Below are 21,016 nucleotides of genomic sequence, written 5' to 3'. Positions count from 1 at the left end.
CAGAAAATGGTTGAAAAACAGAGAGACCAGAGGGAAAACATGTGTCAGTGACGCTTCTATTATCAAGGGAGGAAGAACAATACTTTGATGAAGAGTTGAAATGGGAATGATGGAGCCGTAAAGGAAATATGATCCACTATGATCCATGGTTACGACAACGTTACACAGCAAGATGGAAAAGAAGCCCAATGAAGCACATACAGCAAAACAATCACAAAGACCAGGACAAACTAAACATAAACATGGCAACAAGACAAATACACAGAATAACATCAAACTGTTCTCTGTACACGCGGGATGTGCTACATTCCTCTGACTAGCAGATCCATCTGTGTCTTTTATCTGTTCGGTCTGATGTTCCACCTTTCCATTCCCCAATGAGGGTGTTCTGACAAAACAGAGGTGAACACTATACAGAAGCCTCCATCTGTCTGTATCACAGCAAGACACATGGCAGAACACAGCTCTAGGTTTCAGCTCCATGATATCTCTACATGTCGTGCAAGACTGAGTACCCTTAGTGACAATCGCCTACGGTGGAAACTGTAGCAGCTGAGAGAAAGTCAATAGTGACCTTCCATGCATTTCCCTACAACAGAAAGGAAAAGCTATACAATCACAAAGCCAATCATTATGGGAGTCAATCAAAGCAAAATCTGTATGGCGCGATTTGAGTTACTTTATTGCCGGTGAAAAAATAATATCTTAAATGATAAAAAACACATTGTGGGCAAGCACAGCACAGTAAGTTAAAATACTAATCAAACCAAACCATGCAAAGTAAACCATGTCAGAAACGAGCATGTGGACTTACAATACAAGTTATGTAGGTGAGAATATGCAGATATCACATATAAATATGTACTAGCTATAATCTGTATTACTCACTCAATATGTTACATGTTAATGCAAATCAACTCCAAGCAGATTATTATTGTTATAGAAGTTAGTGAAAATGTCTCACTCACTCGTGGCAGGCTCGGCGAGATAGCTGTAACGCTTACGTAAGGCTAGAGATGTAAAGGTATGACGTCGTTCTGGCTTTTCAGTCTGCAACAACAACACAACATCCTGTCAGTTCTCTGTTAGAAGATGGATTACCTGACATTACCTGACTACTCAACTCCTCAGATCAATAGGATCTGAAATGTAGGGTTTTATAACTGACAGTAAATGGTAGTAGCTATCTCTGGGTCAACTCGTCAGATCAATAGGATCTGAAATGTAGGGTTTTATAACTGCCAGTAAATGGTAGTAGCTATCTCTGGGTCAACTCGTCAGATCAATATGATCTGAAATGTAGGGTTTTATAACTGACAGTAAATGGTAGTAGCTATCTCTGGGTCAACTCGTCAGATCAATAGGATCTGAAATGTAGTGTTTTATAACTGACAGTAAATGGTAGTAGCTATCTCTGGGTCAACTCGTCAGATCAATAGGATCTGAAATGTAGTGTTTTATAACTGACAGTAAATGGTAGTAGCTATCTCTGGGTCAACTCGTCAGATCAATAGGATCTGAAATGTAGTGTTTTATAACTGACAGTAAATGGTAGTAGCTATCTCTGGGTCAACTCGTCAGATCAATAGGATCTGAAATGTAGGGTTTTATAACTGACAGTAAATGGTAGTAGCTATCTCTGGGTCAACTCGTCAGATCAATAGGATCTGAAATGTAGGGTTTTATAACTGACAGTAAATGGTAGTAGCTATCTCTGGGTCAACTCGTCAGATCAATAGGATCTGAAATGTAGTGTTTTATAACTGACAGTAAATGGTAGTAGCTATCTCTGGGTCAACTCGTCAGATCAATAGGATCTGAAATGTAGGGTTTTATAACTGACAGTAAATGGTAGTAGCTATCTCTGGGTCAACTCGTCAGATCAATAGGATCTGAAATGTAGGGTTTTATAACTGACAGTAAATGGTAGTAGCTATCTCTGGGTCAACTCATCAGATCAATAGGATCTGAAATGTAGTGTTTTATAACTGACAGTAAATGGTAGTAGCTATCTCTGGGTCAACTCGTCAGATCAATAGGATCTGAAATGTAGGGTTTTATAACTGACAGTAAATGGTAGTAGCTATCTCTGGGTCAACTCGTCAGATCAATAGGATCTGAAATGTAGGGTTTTATAACTGACAGTAAATGGTAGTAGCTATCTCTGGGTCAGTTTACTGACTGTGTCTCTTCTAAGAACTGTGATAACTAAACTGGACCGTGTTACTACAACATTGTTACATTAAAACACCATACATCCTTAACAGTAGCCTATTAACAACGTATGTAAAGGAAATCAACCATGGATTGATTTCCTTTGGCTAATTGGTAGAAAAGTGTTCTTATTAAAATCTAAGCAGTAAATCACCAACAGCTCTGCAAGGTTAACTTAAGAGTGTTTTCCTAAAGGGACAGATCAGGGGACATGGGTGGATGGGTAGAGGTAGAGCCAAGGGTTTACAAGCCTCACAAAAGCAGAGCTAGATGAGCCAATGGCAGCAGCAGAGGACACAGAGCAGTGCCTTATTGGACAGCTATGTCACCAGAGAAGCACAGCCATGGATGGACAGGGGTAAAGGTCACCAGGGTACTGTATATTACCTCTTCATCTGGGTCTGACTCCATTTCCTTGGGTTCCCAAGATGCATTGCAGAAACAGGCGGAATAAGGAGGGGAATGGACAGGATGTGAAAAGGAGTGATTGACAGAAACAGTTAGAGAAGCCACCGCAAAGCCAGCAAAGAAAAACACAGAAAACAACAGCATTGAAAATCCAACACTTACAGCAGATTAGAAGCCACAGAAACCACGTCAACAACCACAAAGTCAGCCAGTTGAAAAGAACAAGGCACCAAAGCATGAAGTCCCAAATCAGATGGGAGATTTGGTTGGCTAGGAAACAGCCAAAGATAACCACTATGAACCACTATGAAGCTCAAAACAGATAAAAGACACACTCAGGCAGCACTTCACCTCTAACATACTGCTCTATCCCCCTGAATGAGGATGGGATGATATGGAACACAGCCATTACAACAGCTGAGTGCTTACCTTCTTCAGCGCAGGTAGGGTGATGTTCAGGTTACACACGGCCGTCTGGGGGAGACCCTTAGCGGTCTTAGTGGTCTCCTTCAGGAATGTCAGACGGCCACACGGCTCCTGGCTGTTGTCTCTGACCTAGAGAGGAACCAAAGCATTTAGGGGATACTCACTACATGAACGAATGCACACAGTTTACGGCTCTTAATGCTATAGATCAACCCTACTACTGACTGTGATGTCAGGAAACCTCTATCCTAAGAGTTCCTGAGGGTAAGATTAGTTCATGAAGGGAGAGCACTCATTAAAGTGCGGGGGGGGGGGGGGGGGGTATTAAAGCCCTGTTGCAGAGTTCAGGAAGCCAGTGACAGGAAGCCAGTGACAGATCAATGAGAGGCAGGATGGAACGAGGTTATGGCCTCCGGGCCTTGTTCTAAAGCTGTTTGTTCCAATCAGTACTGGTTCCGTTGCAGCCTCCTACCCAGGCCATGACTGAGTGGGGAACATCAAGCAGCCTCCTACCCAGGCCATGACTGAGTGGGGAACATCAAGCAGCCTCCTACCCAGGCCATGAGTCAGTGGGGAACATCAAGCAGCCTCCTACCCAGGCCATGAGTCAGTGGAGAACATCAAGCAGCCTCCTACCCAGGCCATGAGTCAGTGGAGAACATCAAGCAGCCTCCTACCCAGAACATGAGTCAGTGGAGAACATCAAGCAGCCTCCTACCCAGAACATGAGTCAGTGGAGAACATCAAGCAGCCTCATACCCAGGCCATGACTCAGTGGAGGACATCAAGACAGTAGTATAGTATGTGTACCTTCACACAGAAAGGAAGCCGGTTCTCTTTGAATGCGTAGAAGTTGAGCACCAGTAGCTGTCCAGCCTTGGTCAGAGGAGCTAAGTTACCATAGCAGTCCACATAGATGGGCCTCCCCTCCAGAACCTAGGAGACAACAGCATAATGACATCCTGATCACACAGCTTGGTCTAACCATACAGTGTTCAAGTCATTCTAGAATCATGTATGGTGTAGGAATACATTCCCCAGCATTGTGATGGATGAGAGCAGGAGATGTACATAGGAAGTGAAAGCAGCAGGTGAAACCCACCTCGATGTCTTTGCTCCTGGCCACCTCCTCAAAGTTCTCCTGCTGTTCCAGGGTTTTGTCCACCTTGTCATCTGTCATACAGAAGCAGCGCAGGCGGGACTCCATAGGGTCGTTCATCTTGGCGAACACCACGAACTTGGCCATGTAAGGAACACAGATGAGCTCTCTGTACAGCTGGGTGGCAAGGCCTACAGTCTCTGGGATCTGGTGGCAGTCAGCAAGCCAGAACCTGAAACACACACAGGACAGATACAGGTTAGAAACACACACAGGACAGAGGACAGATACAGGTTAGAAACACACACAGGACAGAGGACAAGGACAGGTCATCTGTAGTATAATACACTGAGAATACCTCATGTCATCTGTAGAATAATAACACTGAGAATACCTCATGTCATCTGTAGAATAATAACACTGAGAATACCTCATGTCATCTGTAGTATAATAACACTGAGAATACCTCATGTCATCTGTAGTATAATAACACTGAGAATACCTAATGACATCTGTAGTATAATAACACTGAGAATACCTCATGACATCTGTAGTATAATAACACTGAGAATACCTCATGTCATCTGTAGTATAATAACACTGAGAATACCTCATGTCATCTGTAGTATAATAACACTGAGAATACCTCATGTCATCTGTAGTATAATAACACTGAGAATACCTCATGACATCTGTAGTATAATACACTGAGAATACATAATGTCATCTGTAGAATAATAACACTGAGAATACCTCATGTCATCTGTAGTATAATAACACTGAGAATACATCATGTCATCTGTAGAATAATAACACTGAGAATACCTCATGTCATCTGTAGTATAATAACACTGAGAATACATCATGTCATCTGTAGAATAATAACACTGAGAATACCTCATGTCATCTGTAGTATAATAACACTGAGAATACATCATGTCATCTGTTGAATAATAACACTGAGAATACCTCATGTCATCTGTAGTATAATAAATCTGAGAATACATCATGTCATCTGTAGTATAATAACACTGAGAAAACCTCATGTCATCTGTAGAATAATAACACTGAGAATACCTCATGTCATCTGTAGAATAATAACACTGAGAATACCTCATGTCATCTGTAGTATAATAACACTGAGAATACATCATGTCATCTGTAGTATAATAACACTGAGAATACCTCATGTCATCTGTAGTATAATAACATTGAGAATACATCATGTCATCTGTAGTATAATAACACTGAGAATACCTCGTCATCTGTAGTATAATAACACTGAGAATACCTCATGTCATCTGTAGTATAATAACACTGAGAATACCTCATGTCATCTGTAGAATAATAACACTGAGAATACCTCACGTCATCTGTAGTATAATAACACTGAGAATACCTCATGTCATCTGTAGTATAATAACACTGAGAATACCTCATGTCATCTGTAGTATAATACACTGAGAATACATAATGTCATCTGTAGTATAATAACACTGAGAATACCTCATGTCATCTGTAGTATAATAACACTGAGAATACATCATGTCATCTGTAGTATAATAACACTGAGAATACCTCATGTCATCTGTAGTATAATACACTGAGAATACATCATGTCATCTGTAGTATAATAACACTGAGAATACCTCATGTCATCTGTAACATTGTGTTAATATTTCAGCTTTTAGAGTATAACCACATGGAAAGTAAATGGACGTAACAACCCAGTAAAGCCAGTTGTCTTACCTGGCAGAGACATTGGTAGTGATGGAGACACAGTCTTACCTGGCAGAGACATTGGTAGTGAAGGAGACACAGTCTTACCTGGCAGAGACATTGGTGGTGAAGGAGACACAGTCTTACCTGGCAGAGACATTGGTAGTGAAGGAGACACAGTCTTACCTGGCAGAGACATTGGTAGTGAAGGATACACAGTCTTACCTGGCAGAGACATTGGTAGTGAAGGAGACACAGTCTTACCTGGCAGAGACATTGGTAGTGATGGAGACACAGTCTTACCTGGCAGAGACATTGGTAGTGAAGGAGACACAGTCTTACCTGGCAGAGACATTGGTAGTGAAGGAGACAGTCTTACCTGGCAGAGACATTGGTAGTGAAGGAGACACAGTCTTACCTGGCAGAGACATTGGTAGTGAAGGAGACACAGTCTTACCTGGCAGAGACATTGGTAGTGAAGGAGACACAGTCTTACCTGGCAGAGACATTGGTAGTGTAGGAGACACAGTCTTACCTGGCAGAGACATTGGTAGTGAAGGAGTCAGTCTTACCTGGCAGAGACATTGGTAGTGAAGGAGACAGTCTTACCTGGCAGAGACATTGGTAGTGAAGGAGACACAGTCTTACCTGGCAGAGACATTGGTAGTGAAGGAGACAGTCTTACCTGGCAGAGACATTGGTAGTGAAGGAGACAGTCTTACCTGGCAGAGACATTGGTAGTGAAGGAGACACAGTCTTACCTGGCAGAGACATTGGTAGTGAAGGAGACACAGTCTTACCTGGCAGAGACATTGGTAGTGAAGGAGACACAGTCTTACCTGGCAGAGACATTGGTAGTGATGGAGACACAGTCTTACCTGGCAGAGACATTGGTAGTGAAGGAGACACAGTCTTACCTGGCAGAGACATTGGTAGTGAAGGAGACAGTCTTACCTGGCAGAGACATTGGTAGTGAAGGAGACACAGTCTTACCTGGCAGAGACATTGGTAGTGAAGGAGACAGTCTTACCTGGCAGAGACATTGGTAGTGAAGGAGACACAGTCTTACCTGGCAGAGACATTGGTAGTGTAGGAGACACAGTCTTACCTGGCAGAGACATTGGTAGTGAAGGAGTCAGTCTTACCTGGCAGAGACATTGGTAGTGATGGAGACACAGTCTTACCTGGCAGAGACATTGGTAGTGAAGGAGACACAGTCTTACCTGGCAGAGACATTGGTAGTGAAGGAGACAGTCTTACCTGGCAGAGACATTGGTAGTGAAGGAGACACAGTCTTACCTGGCAGAGACATTGGTAGTGAAGGAGACACAGTCTTACCTGGCAGAGACATTGGTAGTGAAGGAGACACAGTCTTACCTGGCAGAGACATTGGTAGTGAAGGAGACACAGTCTTACCTGGCAGAGACATTGGTAGTGAAGGAGTCAGTCTTACCTGGCAGAGACATTGGTAGTGAAGGAGACAGTCTTACCTGGCAGAGACATTGGTAGTGAAGGAGACACAGTCTTACCTGGCAGAGACATTGGTAGTGAAGGAGACAGTCTTACCTGGCAGAGACATTGGTAGTGAAGGAGACAGTCTTACCTGGCAGAGACATTGGTAGTGAAGGAGACACAGTCTTACCTGGCAGAGACATTGGTAGTGAAGGAGACACAGTCTTACCTGGCAGAGACATTGGTAGTGAAGGAGACACAGTCTTACCTGGCAGAGACATTGGTAGTGAAGGAGACACAGTCTTACCTGGCAGAGACATTGGTAGTGAAGGAGACACAGTCTTACCTGGCAGAGACATTGGTAGTGAAGAAGACACAGTCTTACCTGGCAGAGACATTGGTAGTGAAGGAGACACAGTCTTACCTGGCAGAGACATTGGTAGTGAAGGAGACACAGTCTTACCTGGCAGAGACATTGGTAGTGAAGTAGACACAGTCTTACCTGGCAGAGACATTGGTAGTGAAGGAGACACAGTCTTACCTGGCAGAGACATTGGTAGTGAAGTAGACACAGTCTTACCTGGCAGAGACATTGGTAGTGAAGGAGACAGTCTTACCTGGCAGAGACATTGGTAGTGAAGGAGACAGTCTTACCTGGCAGAGACATTGGTAGTGAAGGAGACACAGTCTTACCTGGCAGAGACATTGGTAGTGAAGGAGACAGTCTTACCTGGCAGAGACATTGGTAGTGAAGGAGACACAGTCATTGACGAAGGTTAGGGGCGTGGTCCCAGTGATGTCCTCCCATTGGGCAGGAGAGGTTCCGCCGGTGATGCTGCATAGCAACCTCAGGCAGGGGGTGGAATCTCCCTTGTAGCCATTGCTAACCCCCTCCCCTGACAAGGGCGGGACCGGGATCGTCATGGTGATGGGTTTGTGGAACTTCCTGCGTCGAGGTTCCACCGTCACTATGGGGCTGAATGTTGCCCGGTTACCAAGGATCTTCTTCACCATGTCATCAGGAGCCGGCTGGGCCTAGAACCAATCAGAATCGAAGTGCATAATCAGCCAATCAGAAACGCTGTTCCACAGTTAAAACACTTATTCAACAAGTGATTAATTCGGCTCATAACAACTACAGTAAACAGGTACAGTGTGATGGTTACCCTGTTCTCAGAACAGTTCAGGTACAGTGTGATGGTTACCCTGTTCTCAGAACAGTTCAGGTACAGTGTGATGGTTTAACTGTTCTCAGAACAGTTCAGGTATGATGGTTTACCTGTTCTCAGAACAGTTCAGGTATGATGGTTTACCTGTTCTCAGAACAGTTCAGATACAGTGTGATGGTTAAACTGTTCCCTGGACAGTTCAGGTACAGTGTGATGGTTAACCTGTTCTCAGAACAGTTCAGGTACAGTGTGACAGTTAACCTGTTCTCAGAACAGTTCAGCACTGTGACCAGACTAACCTGCAGTCCCACGCGTATCTTCTTGGTGAGCGCCCCCTCTGGGAAGGAGGCCTGGACCAATGGAAGTGTCAGGCTGGAGAGGACTCCTCCCTCAGGGCCCATCTGGCTGCTCTCCTGTCTGATACGAGACACCACCGCAAAGTACTGTGGGAAATCCTTGGTGATGATGCGACATATACGCTTCTTCTCCAGGTCCTTGGCACTGTCCAGCTCTGTGGAGGTAGAGACAACAGAATGATTATTACACTGAACTGTCCAGCTCTGTGGAGGTAGAGACAACAGAATGATTATTACACTGAACTGTCCAGCTCTGTGGAGGTAGAGACAACAGAATGATTATTACACTGAACTGTCCAGCTCTGTGGAGGTAGAGACAACATAATGATTATTACACTGAACTGTCCAGCTCTGTGGAGGTAGAGACAACAGAATGATTATTACACTGAACTGTCCAGCTCTGTGGAGGTAGAGACAACAGAATGATTATTACACTGAACTGTCCAGCTCTGTGGAGGTAGAGACAACAGAATGATTATTACACTGAACTGTCCAGCTCTGTGGAGGTAGAGACAACAGAATGATTATTACACTGAACTGTCCAGCTCTGTGGAGGTAGAGACAACAGAATGATTATTACACTGAACTGTCCAGCTCTGTGGAGGTAGAGACAACAGAATGATTATTACACTGAACTGTCCAGCTCTGTGGAGGTAGAGACAACAGAATGATTATTACACTGAACTGTCCAGCTCTGTGGAGGTAGAGACAACAGAATGATTATTACACTGAACTGTCCAGCTCTGTGGAGGTAGAGACAACAGAATGATTATTACACTGAACTGTCCAGCTCTGTGGAGGTAGAGACAACAGAATGATTATTACACTGAACTGTCCAGCTCTGTGGAGGTAGAGACAACATAATGATTATTACACTGAACTGTCCAGCTCTGTGGAGGTAGAGACAACAGAATGATTATTACACTGAACTGTCCAGCTCTGTGGAGGTAGAGACAACATAATGATTATTACACTGAACTGTCCAGCTCTGTGGAGGTAGAGACAACATAATGATTATTACACTGAACTGTCCAGCTCTGTGGAGGTAGAGACAACAGAATGATTATTACACTGAACTGTCCAGCTCTGTGGAGGTAGAGACAACAGAATGATTATTACACTGAACTGTCCAGCTCTGTGGAGGTAGAGACAACAGAATGATTATTACACTGAACTGTCCAGCTCTGTGGAGGTAGAGACAACAGAATGATTATTACACTGAACTGTCCAGCTCTGTGGAGGTAGAGACAACAGAATGATTATTACACTGAACTGTCCAGCTCTGTGGAGGTAGAGACAACATAATGATTATTACACTGAACTGTCCAGCTCTGTGGAGGTAGAGACAACAGAATGATTATTACACTGAACTGTCCAGCTCTGTGGAGGTAGAGACAACAGAATGATTATTACACTGAACTGTCCAGCTCTGTGGAGGTAGAGACAACATAATGATTATTACACTGAACTGTCCAGCTCTGTGGAGGTAGAGACAACAGAATGATTATTACACTGAACTGTCCAGCTCTGTGGAGGTAGAGACAACAGAATGATTATTACACTGAACTGTCCAGCTCTGTGGAGGTAGAGACAACATAATGATTATTACACTGAACTGTCCAGCTCTGTGGAGGTAGAGACAACAGAATGATTATTACACTGAACTGTCCAGCTCTGTGGAGGTAGAGACAACAGAATGATTATTACACTGAGCTGTCCAGCTCTGTGGAGGTAGAGACAACAGAATGATTATTACACTGAACTGTCCAGCTCTGTGGAGGTAGAGACACCATAATGATTATTACACTGAACTGTCCAGCTCTGTGGAGGTAGAGACAACAGAATGATTATTACACTGAACTGTCCAGCTCTGTGGAGGTAGAGACAACAGAATGATTATTACACTGAACTGTCCAGCTCTGTGGAGGTAGAGACAACAGAATGATTATTACACTGAGCTGTCCAGCTCTGTGGAGGTAGAGACAACAGAATGATTATTACACTGAACTGTCCAGCTCTGTGGAGGTAGAGACAACAGAATGATTATTACACTGAACTGTCCAGCTCTGTGGAGGTAGATAAAAGTCGATACTGTCATCCATCTCAATGATAGTCCTATAATATAGTCCATACCTTCATCCATGCCGTTGAGCAGCTCATTGAGGTCATCTGTCTTGCAGTCGTACTGATGTTCCTTCCAGGTCTCTCCATTCTCACTCCTCAGCATGATCAGCTCCCTCTCCTTCCCCCTCATAGAACCAAAATGGGGGATCTCCACGATCACAGGGCTGTAGGGGGAACCACAGGGCTTTCTCAGTGGTTACACACAAACTACAACACTACAGCCCCAATATGGCAGCCCCTCCTGAGCCGACTGGGATGACAGAGGAGAGGTGAAGATGCTGTTGGTATGATGTCACATGACTTCTATACTCATATCTTAAGTTGTTGTTGGAGAGGTATTGAAGATGAGGATGGGAGGTGCACATGCAGAGCAAATAGACCTGAACGACTTTCATGGTAGCGTCTGTAACGGAATGGGAACATATGTCAATGAGCTGGATTTATTAGAACAGACGCGATGCATGGAGCAGTTAGACAAGTCTGAAGCTGACGAGAAGCTGCACTATGTGAAGGTAGACAGTCCCAGTATGAGATCTCAGAATGACACAGAACTGGAAAAGAACCAGCGATGTAGGCATGATATAACCATATCCTATGAAATGCCACAGAGGAGAATTACACACAAAATATAACTCAAGAGGAAGAATTGATATGTAGCCTCATTTTGTATTTTATCAAGCAAATTGAAAACTTGTATGAAACAAATGTCAAGATGTAAGTCCCTCCTTGCAATCTACTCCCGTTCTGGACATTAAAGTGACAGGAGATACTACCTAGTGAGGGAAGTAGAAACTTATCAGAGACTGAGGACCCAGCCTTCTCCATCATTCAGGATACTGGTGCAGCAGTGAGTATCATGCCCAACAAGCAGGAAGAGCTGAAACAGCCAGGAGGGGAAAAGCCCAAGCGATGTCTCTCTGTGGTAATCACATGGTCGTGATGGAGATGGTGATAATATTACCTAGCATGGACAGCCTGATGTCTCTCTGTGGTAATCACATGGTCGTGATAGAGATGGTGATAATATTGCCTAGCATGGACAGCCTGATGTCTCTCTGTGGTAATCACATGGTCGTGATGGAGATGGTGCTAGCATGGACAGCCTGATGTCTCTCTGTGGTAATCACATGGTCGTGATGGAGATGGTGATAATATTACCTAGCATGGACAGCCTGATGTCTCTCTGTGGTAATCACATGGTCGTGATGGAGATGGTGATAATATTACCTAGCATGGACAGCCTGATGTCTCTCTGTGGTAATCACATGGTCGTGATGGAGATGGTGCTATATTACCTAGCATGGACAGCCTAATGTCTCTCTGTGGTAATCACATGGTTGTGATGGAGATGGTGATAATATTACCTAGCATGGACAGCCTGATGTCTCTCTGTGGTAATCACATGGTCGTGATGGAGATGGTGATAATATTACCTAGCATGGACAGCCTGATGTCTCTCTGTGGTAATCACATGGTCGTGATAGAGATGGTGCTATATTACCTAGCATGGACAGCCTGATGTCTCTCTGTGGTAATCACATGGTCGTGATGGAGATGGTGCTATATTACCTAGCATGGACAGCCTAATGTCTCTCTGTGGTAATCACATGGTTGTGATGGAGATGGTGATAATATTACCTAGCATGGACAGCCTGATGTCTCTCTGTGGTAATCACATGGTCGTGATGGAGATGGTGATAATATTACCTAGCATGGACAGCCTGATGTCTCTCTGTGGTAATCACATGGTCGTGATAGAGATGGTGATAATATTACCTAGCATGGACAGCCTGATGTCTCTCTGTGGTAATCACATGGTCGTGATGGAGATGGTGCTATATTACCTAGCATGGACAGCCTAATGTCTCTCTGTGGTAATCACATGGTTGTGATGGAGATGGTGATAATATTACCTAGCATGGACAGCCTGATGTCTCTCTGTGGTAATCACATGGTCGTGATGGAGATGGTGCTATATTACCTAGCATGGACAGCCCGATGTCTCTCTGTGGTAATCACATGGTCGTGATGGAGATGGTGATAATATTACCTAGCATGGACAGCCTGATGTCTCTCTGTGGTAATCACATGGTCGTGATAGAGATGGTGATAATATTGCCTAGCATGGACAGCCTGATGTCTCTCTGTGGTAATCACATGGTCGTGATGGAGATGGTGCTAGCATGGACAGCCTGATGTCTCTCTGTGGTAATCACATGGTCGTGATGGAGATGGTGATAATATTACCTAGCATGGACAGCCTGATGTCTCTCTGTGGTAATCACATGGTCGTGATGGAGATGGTGATAATATTACCTAGCATGGACAGCCTGATGTCTCTCTGTGGTAATCACATGGTCGTGATGGAGATGGTGCTATATTACCTAGCATGGACAGCCTAATGTCTCTCTGTGGTAATCACATGGTTGTGATGGAGATGGTGATAATATTACCTAGCATGGACAGCCTGATGTCTCTCTGTGGTAATCACATGGTCGTGATGGAGATGGTGATAATATTACCTAGCATGGACAGCCTGATGTCTCTCTGTGGTAATCACATGGTCGTGATGGAGATGGTGCTATATTACCTAGCATGGACAGCCTGATGTCTCTCTGTGGTAATCACATGGTCGTGATGGAGATGGTGCTATATTACCTAGCATGGACAGCCTGATGTCTCTCTGTGGTAATCACATGGTCGTGATGGAGATGGTGCTATATTACCTAGCATGGACAGCCTGATGTCTCTCTGTGGTAATCACATGGTCGTGATGGAGATGGTGCTATATTACCTAGCATGGACAGCCTGATGTCTCTCTGTGGTAATCACATGGTCGTGATAGAGATGGTGATAATATTACCTAGCATGGACAGCCTGATGTCTCTCTGTGGTAATCACATGGTCGTGATGGAGATGGTGCTATATTACCTAGCATGGACAGCCTAATGTCTCTCTGTGGTAATCACATGGTTGTGATGGAGATGGTGATAATATTACCTAGCATGGACAGCCTGATGTCTCTCTGTGGTAATCACATGGTCGTGATGGAGATGGTGATAATATTACCTAGCATGGACAGCCTGATGTCTCTCTGTGGTAATCACATGGTCGTGATAGAGATGGTGCTATATTACCTAGCATGGACAGCCTAATGTCTCTCTGTGGTAATCACATGGTTGTGATGGAGATGGTGATAATATTACCTAGCATGGACAGCCTGATGTCTCTCTGTGGTAATCACATGGTTGTGATGGAGATGGTGATAATATTACCTAGCATGGACAGCCTGATGTCTCTCTGTGGTAATCACATGGTCGTGATAGAGATGGTGCTATATTACCTAGCATGGACAGCCTGATGTCTCTCTGTGGTAATCACATGGTCGTGATGGAGATGGTGCTATATTACGTAGCATGGACAGCCTGATGTCTCTCTGTGGTAATCACATGGTCGTGATGGAGATGGTGCTATATTACCTAGCATGGACAGCCTGATGTCTCTCTGTGGTAATCACATGGTCGTGATGGAGATGGTGATAATATTACCTAGCATGGACAGCCTGATGTCTCTCTGTGGTAATCACATGGTCGTGATAGAGATGGTGATAATATTACCTAGCATGGACAGCCTGATGTCTCTCTGTGGTAATCACATGGTCGTGATGGAGATGGTGCTATATTACCTAGCATGGACAGCCTAATGTCTCTCTGTGGTAATCACATGGTTGTGATGGAGATGGTGATAATATTACCTAGCATGGACAGCCTGATGTCTCTCTGTGGTAATCACATGGTCGTGATGGAGATAGTGATAATATTACCTAGCATGGACAGCCTGATGTCTCTCTGTGGTAATCACATGGTCGTGATAGAGATGGTGCTATATTACCTAGCATGGACAGCCTGATGTCTCTCTGTGGTAATCACATGGTCGTGATGGAGATGGTGCTATATTACCTAGCATGGACAGCCTGATGTCTCTCTGTGGTAATCACATGGTCGTGATGGAGATGGTGCTATATTACCTAGCATGGACAGCCTGATGTCTCTCTGTGGTAATCACATGGTCGTGATGGAGATGGTGCTATATTACCTAGCATGGACAGCCCGATGTCTCTCTGTGGTAATCACATGGTCGTGATGGAGATGATGCTAATATTACCTAGCATGGACAGGCTGATGTCTCTATATGGCAGTGGTTCCCAAACTGTGGGGTCCCCCCCCCCAATATAAAAAAAATAAAATAAAATAAACTTACTTAAACTTAAATAAACTTTAAACTTACTCTTGAAAGTTGTAACAGTATAATTTTCTAAACTGAGTAGTGCATCATCAGTTCCTCTTGTCATGTTTTTTAGCCAATAGATATCGTTGTCATCTTTTAGTCACTCAAATATCACATGAATACAACACTTTTAACATACAAACTTCTCTACACCAACAAGAACAGTGCTTGAGCCCATTTAAATAGACGTGGCACACGCGCGTGCAGGCCGGGTTGGGAGGTGGGGCACGGGATGTTCCCCAATGCTGGAAAGGGGAGCCCAGAGAGAAAAAGTTTGGGAACCCCTGCTCTATGGGATGGTCATAATATTATCTATCATGGATAGCCTGATGTCTCTCTAATTGATGCTCCTCCTACCCAATAAACTTAGTTCCTGGTGGCCCCAGCTGCAGGACTCGGCTAACCAACATCTCTCCATCGTCTAGACATGGGAGCTTTCTAGGAAGGTGCAGTTTACTGAGTCACATCCAAGCAGCAATAAGAGACACAGAAGATGATATGAGCAACAAACTGGCATTCCTACAACACAGCACATGAACAAATGGCCATCTGACCACACCTGAAGTGGTCTGTGATGCTACCTCTAAGACAACATTAGCATCACTGTGTTGAGGCTAGTTCTGTGATGCTACCTCTAAGACACCATTAGCATCACAGTGTGGCGGCTAGTTATGTGATGCTACCTCTAAGACACCATTAGCATCACTGTGTGGAGGCTAGTTCTGTGATGCTACCTCTACGACACCATTAGCATCACTGTGTGGAGGCTAGTTCTGTAATGCTACCTCTAAGACACCATTAGCATCACTGTGTGGAGGCTAGTTCTGTAATGCTACCTCTAAAACACCATTAGCATCACTGTGTGGAGGCTAGTTCTGTAATGCTACCTCTAAGACACCATTAGCATCACTGTGTGGAGGCTAGTTCTGTGATGCTACCTCTAATACACCATTAGCATCACTGTGTGGAGGCTAGTTCTGTGATGCTACCTTTACGACACCATTAGCATCACTGTGTGGAGGCTAGTTCTGTGATGCTACCTCTAAGACACCATTAGCATCACTGTGTGGAGGCTAGTTCTGTGATGCTACCTCTAATACACCATTAGCATCACTGTGTGGAGGCTAGTTCTGTAATGCTACCTCTAAGACACCATTAGCATCACTGTGTGGAGGCTAGTTCTGTGATGCTACTTCTACGACACCATTAGCATCACTGTGTGGAGGCTAGTTCTGTGATGCTACCTCTAATACACCATTAGCATCACTGTGTGGAGGCTAGTTCTGTAATGCTACCTCTAAAACACCATTAGCATCACTGTGTGGAGGCTAGTTCTGTAATGCTACCTCTAAGACACCATTAGCATCACTGTGTGGAGGCTAGTTCTGTGATGCTACCTCTAATACACCATTAGCATCACTGTGTGGAGGCTAGTTCTGTGATGCTACCTTTACGACACCATTAGCATCACTGTATGGAGGCTAGTTCTGTGATGCTACCTCTAAGACACCATTAGCATCACTGTGTGGAGGCTAGTTCTGTGATGCTACCTCTAATACACCATTAGCATCACTGTGTGGAGGCTAGTTCTGTAATGCTACCTCTAAGACACCATTAGCATCACTGTGTGGAGGCTAGTTCTGTGATGCTACTTCTACGACACCATTAGCATCACTGTGTGGAGGCTGCATTCTTTTGTTTAGTCTTTAAGCAGTATTTCCTATGAAGTGTCCAACTATGGAGACTCTAAGCAACTCTTTCAATTAAGTCTCCAACTATGGAGACTATAAGCAGTCGTTCTATGAAGTGTCCAACTATGGAGACTATAAGCAGTCTCTTTCAATGAAGTGTCCAACTATGGAGACTATAAGCAGTCTCTTTCAATGAAGTGTCCAACTATGGAGACTATAAGCAGTCTCTTTCTATGAAGTGTCCAACTATGGAGACTATAAGCAGTCTCTTTCAATGAAGTGTCCAACTATGGAGACTATAAGCAGTCTCTTTCTATGAAGTGTCCAACTATGGAGACTATAAGCAGTCTCTTTCAATGAAGTGTCTAACTATGGAGACTATAAGCAGTCTCTTTCTATGAAGTGTCCAACTATGGAGACTATAAGCAGTCTCTTTCAATGAAGTGTCTAACTATGGAGACTATAAGCAGTCTCTTTCAATGAAGTGTCTAACTATGGAGACTATAAGCAGTCTCTTTCAATTAAGTCTCCAACTATGGAGACTATAAGCAGTCTCTTTCAATTAAGTCTCCAACTATGGAGACTATAAGCAGTCTCTTTCAATGAAGTGTCTAACTATGGAGACTATAAGCAGTCTCTTTCAATGAAGTGTCTAACTATGGAGACTATAAGCAGTCTCTTTCAATTAAGTCTCCAACTATGGAGACTATAAGCAGTCTCTTTCAATTAAGTCTCCAACTATGGAGACTATAAGCGGTCTCTTTCAATGACTATCCAACACATGGTAGAAGTGTTCAACTACGTAGAGTAGTGCTATCTGCATGATGCTATGTGAAGAAGCAGCAGACTGACCTACAATAGTTTAGTAGTGCTGGTGTCTACTGGGGTCTGTGTTGGCATGGGAACAAAGGTGGGCAAGCTCCTCTATCTAAACACTGAAACACCACACTATAACAAATCAACACCAAACACTACAAGAACAGATGGCTTCCATGGAGATGAGGAAAGAAGCATCAAAACTAACAAACAGGTAAATAAACAATGTGAAGGCCTACCCCAGGAACTGAGCTCCAGCAGGCCCCACCTCCACCAGCCTGCTGGCCAATCCCTCTCCATCCACCATCGGTGGGGGCGTGGCCAGCTTGTGCCTCTTCGCCAGGCGGCAGGTGATGCGTGTCGGAGCCGTGCACTTCCTGGGCGGGATGATGATGCGCATTCCGTTATGACGACTTCCACGCATGGAGCCGCCGCGTGCGTCCACCATGAAACTGACCAGGAACCTACAGGAGGGAGGGAGGGAGGGAGGGAGGGAAGGACGGAGGGAAGGAGGGAGAGAAGGAAGGAGGAAGGGAGGGAAGGAAGGAAGGAAGGAAGGAAGGAAGGAAGGAAGGAAGGAAGGAAGGAAGGAAGGAAGGAAGGAAGGAAGGAAGGGAGGCAGGCAGACAGACAGACAGACAGACAGACAGACAGACAGACAGACAGACAGACAGACAGACAGACAGACAGAAAGACAGACAGACAGGAAGGGGAGGGAGGGAAGGAAGGGGTGGAGGAAAGGAAGGAAGGGAGGGAGGTTAGGAAGGAAGTATGTAAGGAGGGAGGGAAGGAAGGAAGGAAGGAAGGAAGAGAGGGAAGGAAGGGAGGGAGGGAGGGAGGGAGGGAGGGAGGGAGGGAGGGAGGGAGGGAGGGAGGGAGGGAGGGAGAAAGGAAGTGAGGGAGGGAGGGAGGGAGGGAGGGAGGGAGGGAGGGAGGGAGGGAGGGAGGGAGAGAGAAAGGAAGTGAGGGAGGGAGGGAGGGAGGTTGTTAGGTTATGGCTGATAGTACATCTTTATTCACTCTGCTAGTTAGTCCATTTACTACAACAACATGGTTGTTAGGTTATGGCTGATAGTGTTGAGGATGCCTGCGGCAACTCAGCCAATACAAATTATATCAATATGAAATTAATGGGACTGATGTCAGTTTAAGAACGCGTACAAATCTAGACACAAGAATGTGAAAATGTCATCTATTGTGGGTTACTTGTAATAATTTCATTCCTATCTTCCGATGCGTCTCTTTACTAAGTGTTGAGGTAGATTCAGGTGAGGTAGATTACAGATAAAACAAGCACAGAGAGAAACCGTCGCAACAGTAACCGTGGTAACAGAAACTATGGTAACAGAAACCGTGATAACAACATAGAGTAACCGTGGTAACAACATAGAGTAACCAATCATCACCTGGAGTCATACTGAGGTAGAGGAGAGGAAAAGCTGCAGGAGGAGAGGAAAAGGAGCAGGAAAAACCACAGTCATCATTATGAGTCATACTAGGGGGTTAAATAAAGACAGAAATAAACTAGTACTATAAATAAACTAGTACTATAAACTAGTACTATGAATAAACTAGTACTATGAATAAACTAGCACTATAAATAAACTAGTACTATAAATAACGTAGTGATATAAATGAACTAGTACTATAAACTAGTCCTATTAATAATCTAGTACTACAAATTAAGTAGTACAATAAACTAGTATTATAAATAAACTAGTACTATAAATTAAGTAGTACTATAAATAAACAAGTACTATCAATGAAGTAGTACTATAAATAAACTAGTACTATAAATAAACTAGTACTATACATAAACTTATACTATGAATAAACTAGCACTATAAATAAACTAGTACTATAAATGAAGTAGTTCTAAATAAATAAAGACAATAAATGAAGTAGTACTATAAATAAACTAGTACTATAAATAAAGTAATGATATAAATAAACTAGTACTATAAATAAACTAGTACTATAAATGAAGTAGTACTATAAATAAACTAGTACTATAAATAAAGTAGTACTATAAATAAACTAGTACTATAAATAAAGTAGTACTATAAATAAACTAGTACTATAAAGTAGTACTATAAATAAAGTAGTGATATAAATAAACTAGTACTATAAACTAGTCCTATTAATAATCTAGTACTACAAATTAAGTAGTACAATAAACTAGTACTATACATAAACTAGTACTATAAATAAACTTGTACTATAAATAAACTAGTACTATAAATGAAGTAGTACTATAAATAAACTAGTACTATAAATAAGCTAGTACTATACATAAACTAGCACTATAAACTAGTACTATAAAAAATGTAGGACTATAAATTAATTCGTACTACATATGAACTATTTAATAAATGAAGTTGTACAGATACATGAACTAGTAGTATACATAAACTAGTACTATAAATGAAGTAGTTCTATAAATGAACTAGTACTATAAATTAAGTAATACAAAAAATTAACTAGTACTATAAATAAAGTTTGACTATACATAAACTAGTACTATAAACAAACCAGTACTACAAATGAAGTAGTACTATAAATTAAGTAGTACTATGAATAAACAAGTGCTATTCTATTATTTATTTATATTTTTTATTTACGCTTTGTTTAACTAGGCAAGTCATTTAAGAACAAATTTTTATTTACAATGACGGACTAGGAACAGTGGGTTAACTGCCTTGTTCAAGGGCAGAATGACAGATCTAAACCTTGTCGGCTCGGGGATTTGATCTCGCAATCTTTCGGGGTTACTGGCCCAACGCTCTAACCACTAGGCTACCTGCCGCCCTAATAAAGTAGTACTATAAATGAAGTAGTACTATAAATACAGCAGTACTATAAATGAAGTAATACTATAAATAAAGCAGTACTATAAATGAAGTAGTACTATAAATAAAGCAGTACTATAAATAAGGTAGTACTATAAATAAAGCAGTACTATAAATAAGGTAGTACTATAAATAAAGCAGTACTATAAATGGAGTAGTACTATAAATAAAGCAGTAGATAAATGAAGTAGTACTATAATTAAAGTAGTACTTTAAATGAAGCAGTACTATAAATAAAGTACTACTATAAATAAAGCAGTACTATAAATAAAGCAGTACTATAAATGAAGTACTACTATAAATAAAGCAGTACTATAAATAAAGCAGTACTATAAATAAGTTAGTACTATAAATAAAGCAGTACTATAAATGGAGTAGTACTATAAAGCAGTACTATAAATAAAGC

At 42.8% G+C, this 21,016-nt stretch overlaps 1 protein-coding gene across 50 annotated transcripts in view; it reads right to left on the bottom strand.

Moving 5' to 3' along the window:
• ank3b (ankyrin 3b) overlaps positions 1–21,016 on the bottom strand; it is a 294,436-nt gene that overhangs the window by 34,810 nt on the left and 238,610 nt on the right. For 23 of the 50 annotated variants that reach the window (XM_090217955.1, XM_090217912.1, XM_090217944.1 and 20 more), the window contains 8 exons: positions 18,001–18,225; positions 10,977–11,131; positions 8,787–8,998; positions 8,049–8,353; positions 4,151–4,379; positions 3,859–3,984; positions 3,052–3,177; positions 1,005–1,050 (listed from right to left, as the gene is read on the bottom strand). In XM_090217955.1, the coding sequence (XP_090074081.1) occupies positions 1,005–1,050; positions 3,052–3,177; positions 3,859–3,984; positions 4,151–4,379; positions 8,049–8,353; positions 8,787–8,998; positions 10,977–11,131; positions 18,001–18,225 (1,424 nt within the window). Of the gene's footprint in view, positions 1–968; positions 1,051–2,601; positions 2,629–3,051; positions 3,178–3,858; positions 3,985–4,150; positions 4,380–8,048; positions 8,354–8,786; positions 8,999–10,976; positions 11,132–18,000; positions 18,226–21,016 lie in introns of all 50 variants that reach the window. The other 27 variants (XM_090217947.1, XM_090217950.1, XM_090217933.1 and 24 more) reach the window with 3 other exon arrangements.

Source organism: Oncorhynchus mykiss, chromosome 23 (assembly GCF_057628025.1).
Source record: "Oncorhynchus mykiss isolate SJ-2025 chromosome 23, ASM5762802v1, whole genome shotgun sequence".
NCBI classification, from domain to species: Eukaryota; Metazoa; Chordata; class Actinopteri; order Salmoniformes; family Salmonidae; genus Oncorhynchus; species Oncorhynchus mykiss.
Note: the sequence above shows the minus strand (reverse complement) of the source record. Positions and strands in the feature narration are given on the sequence as shown.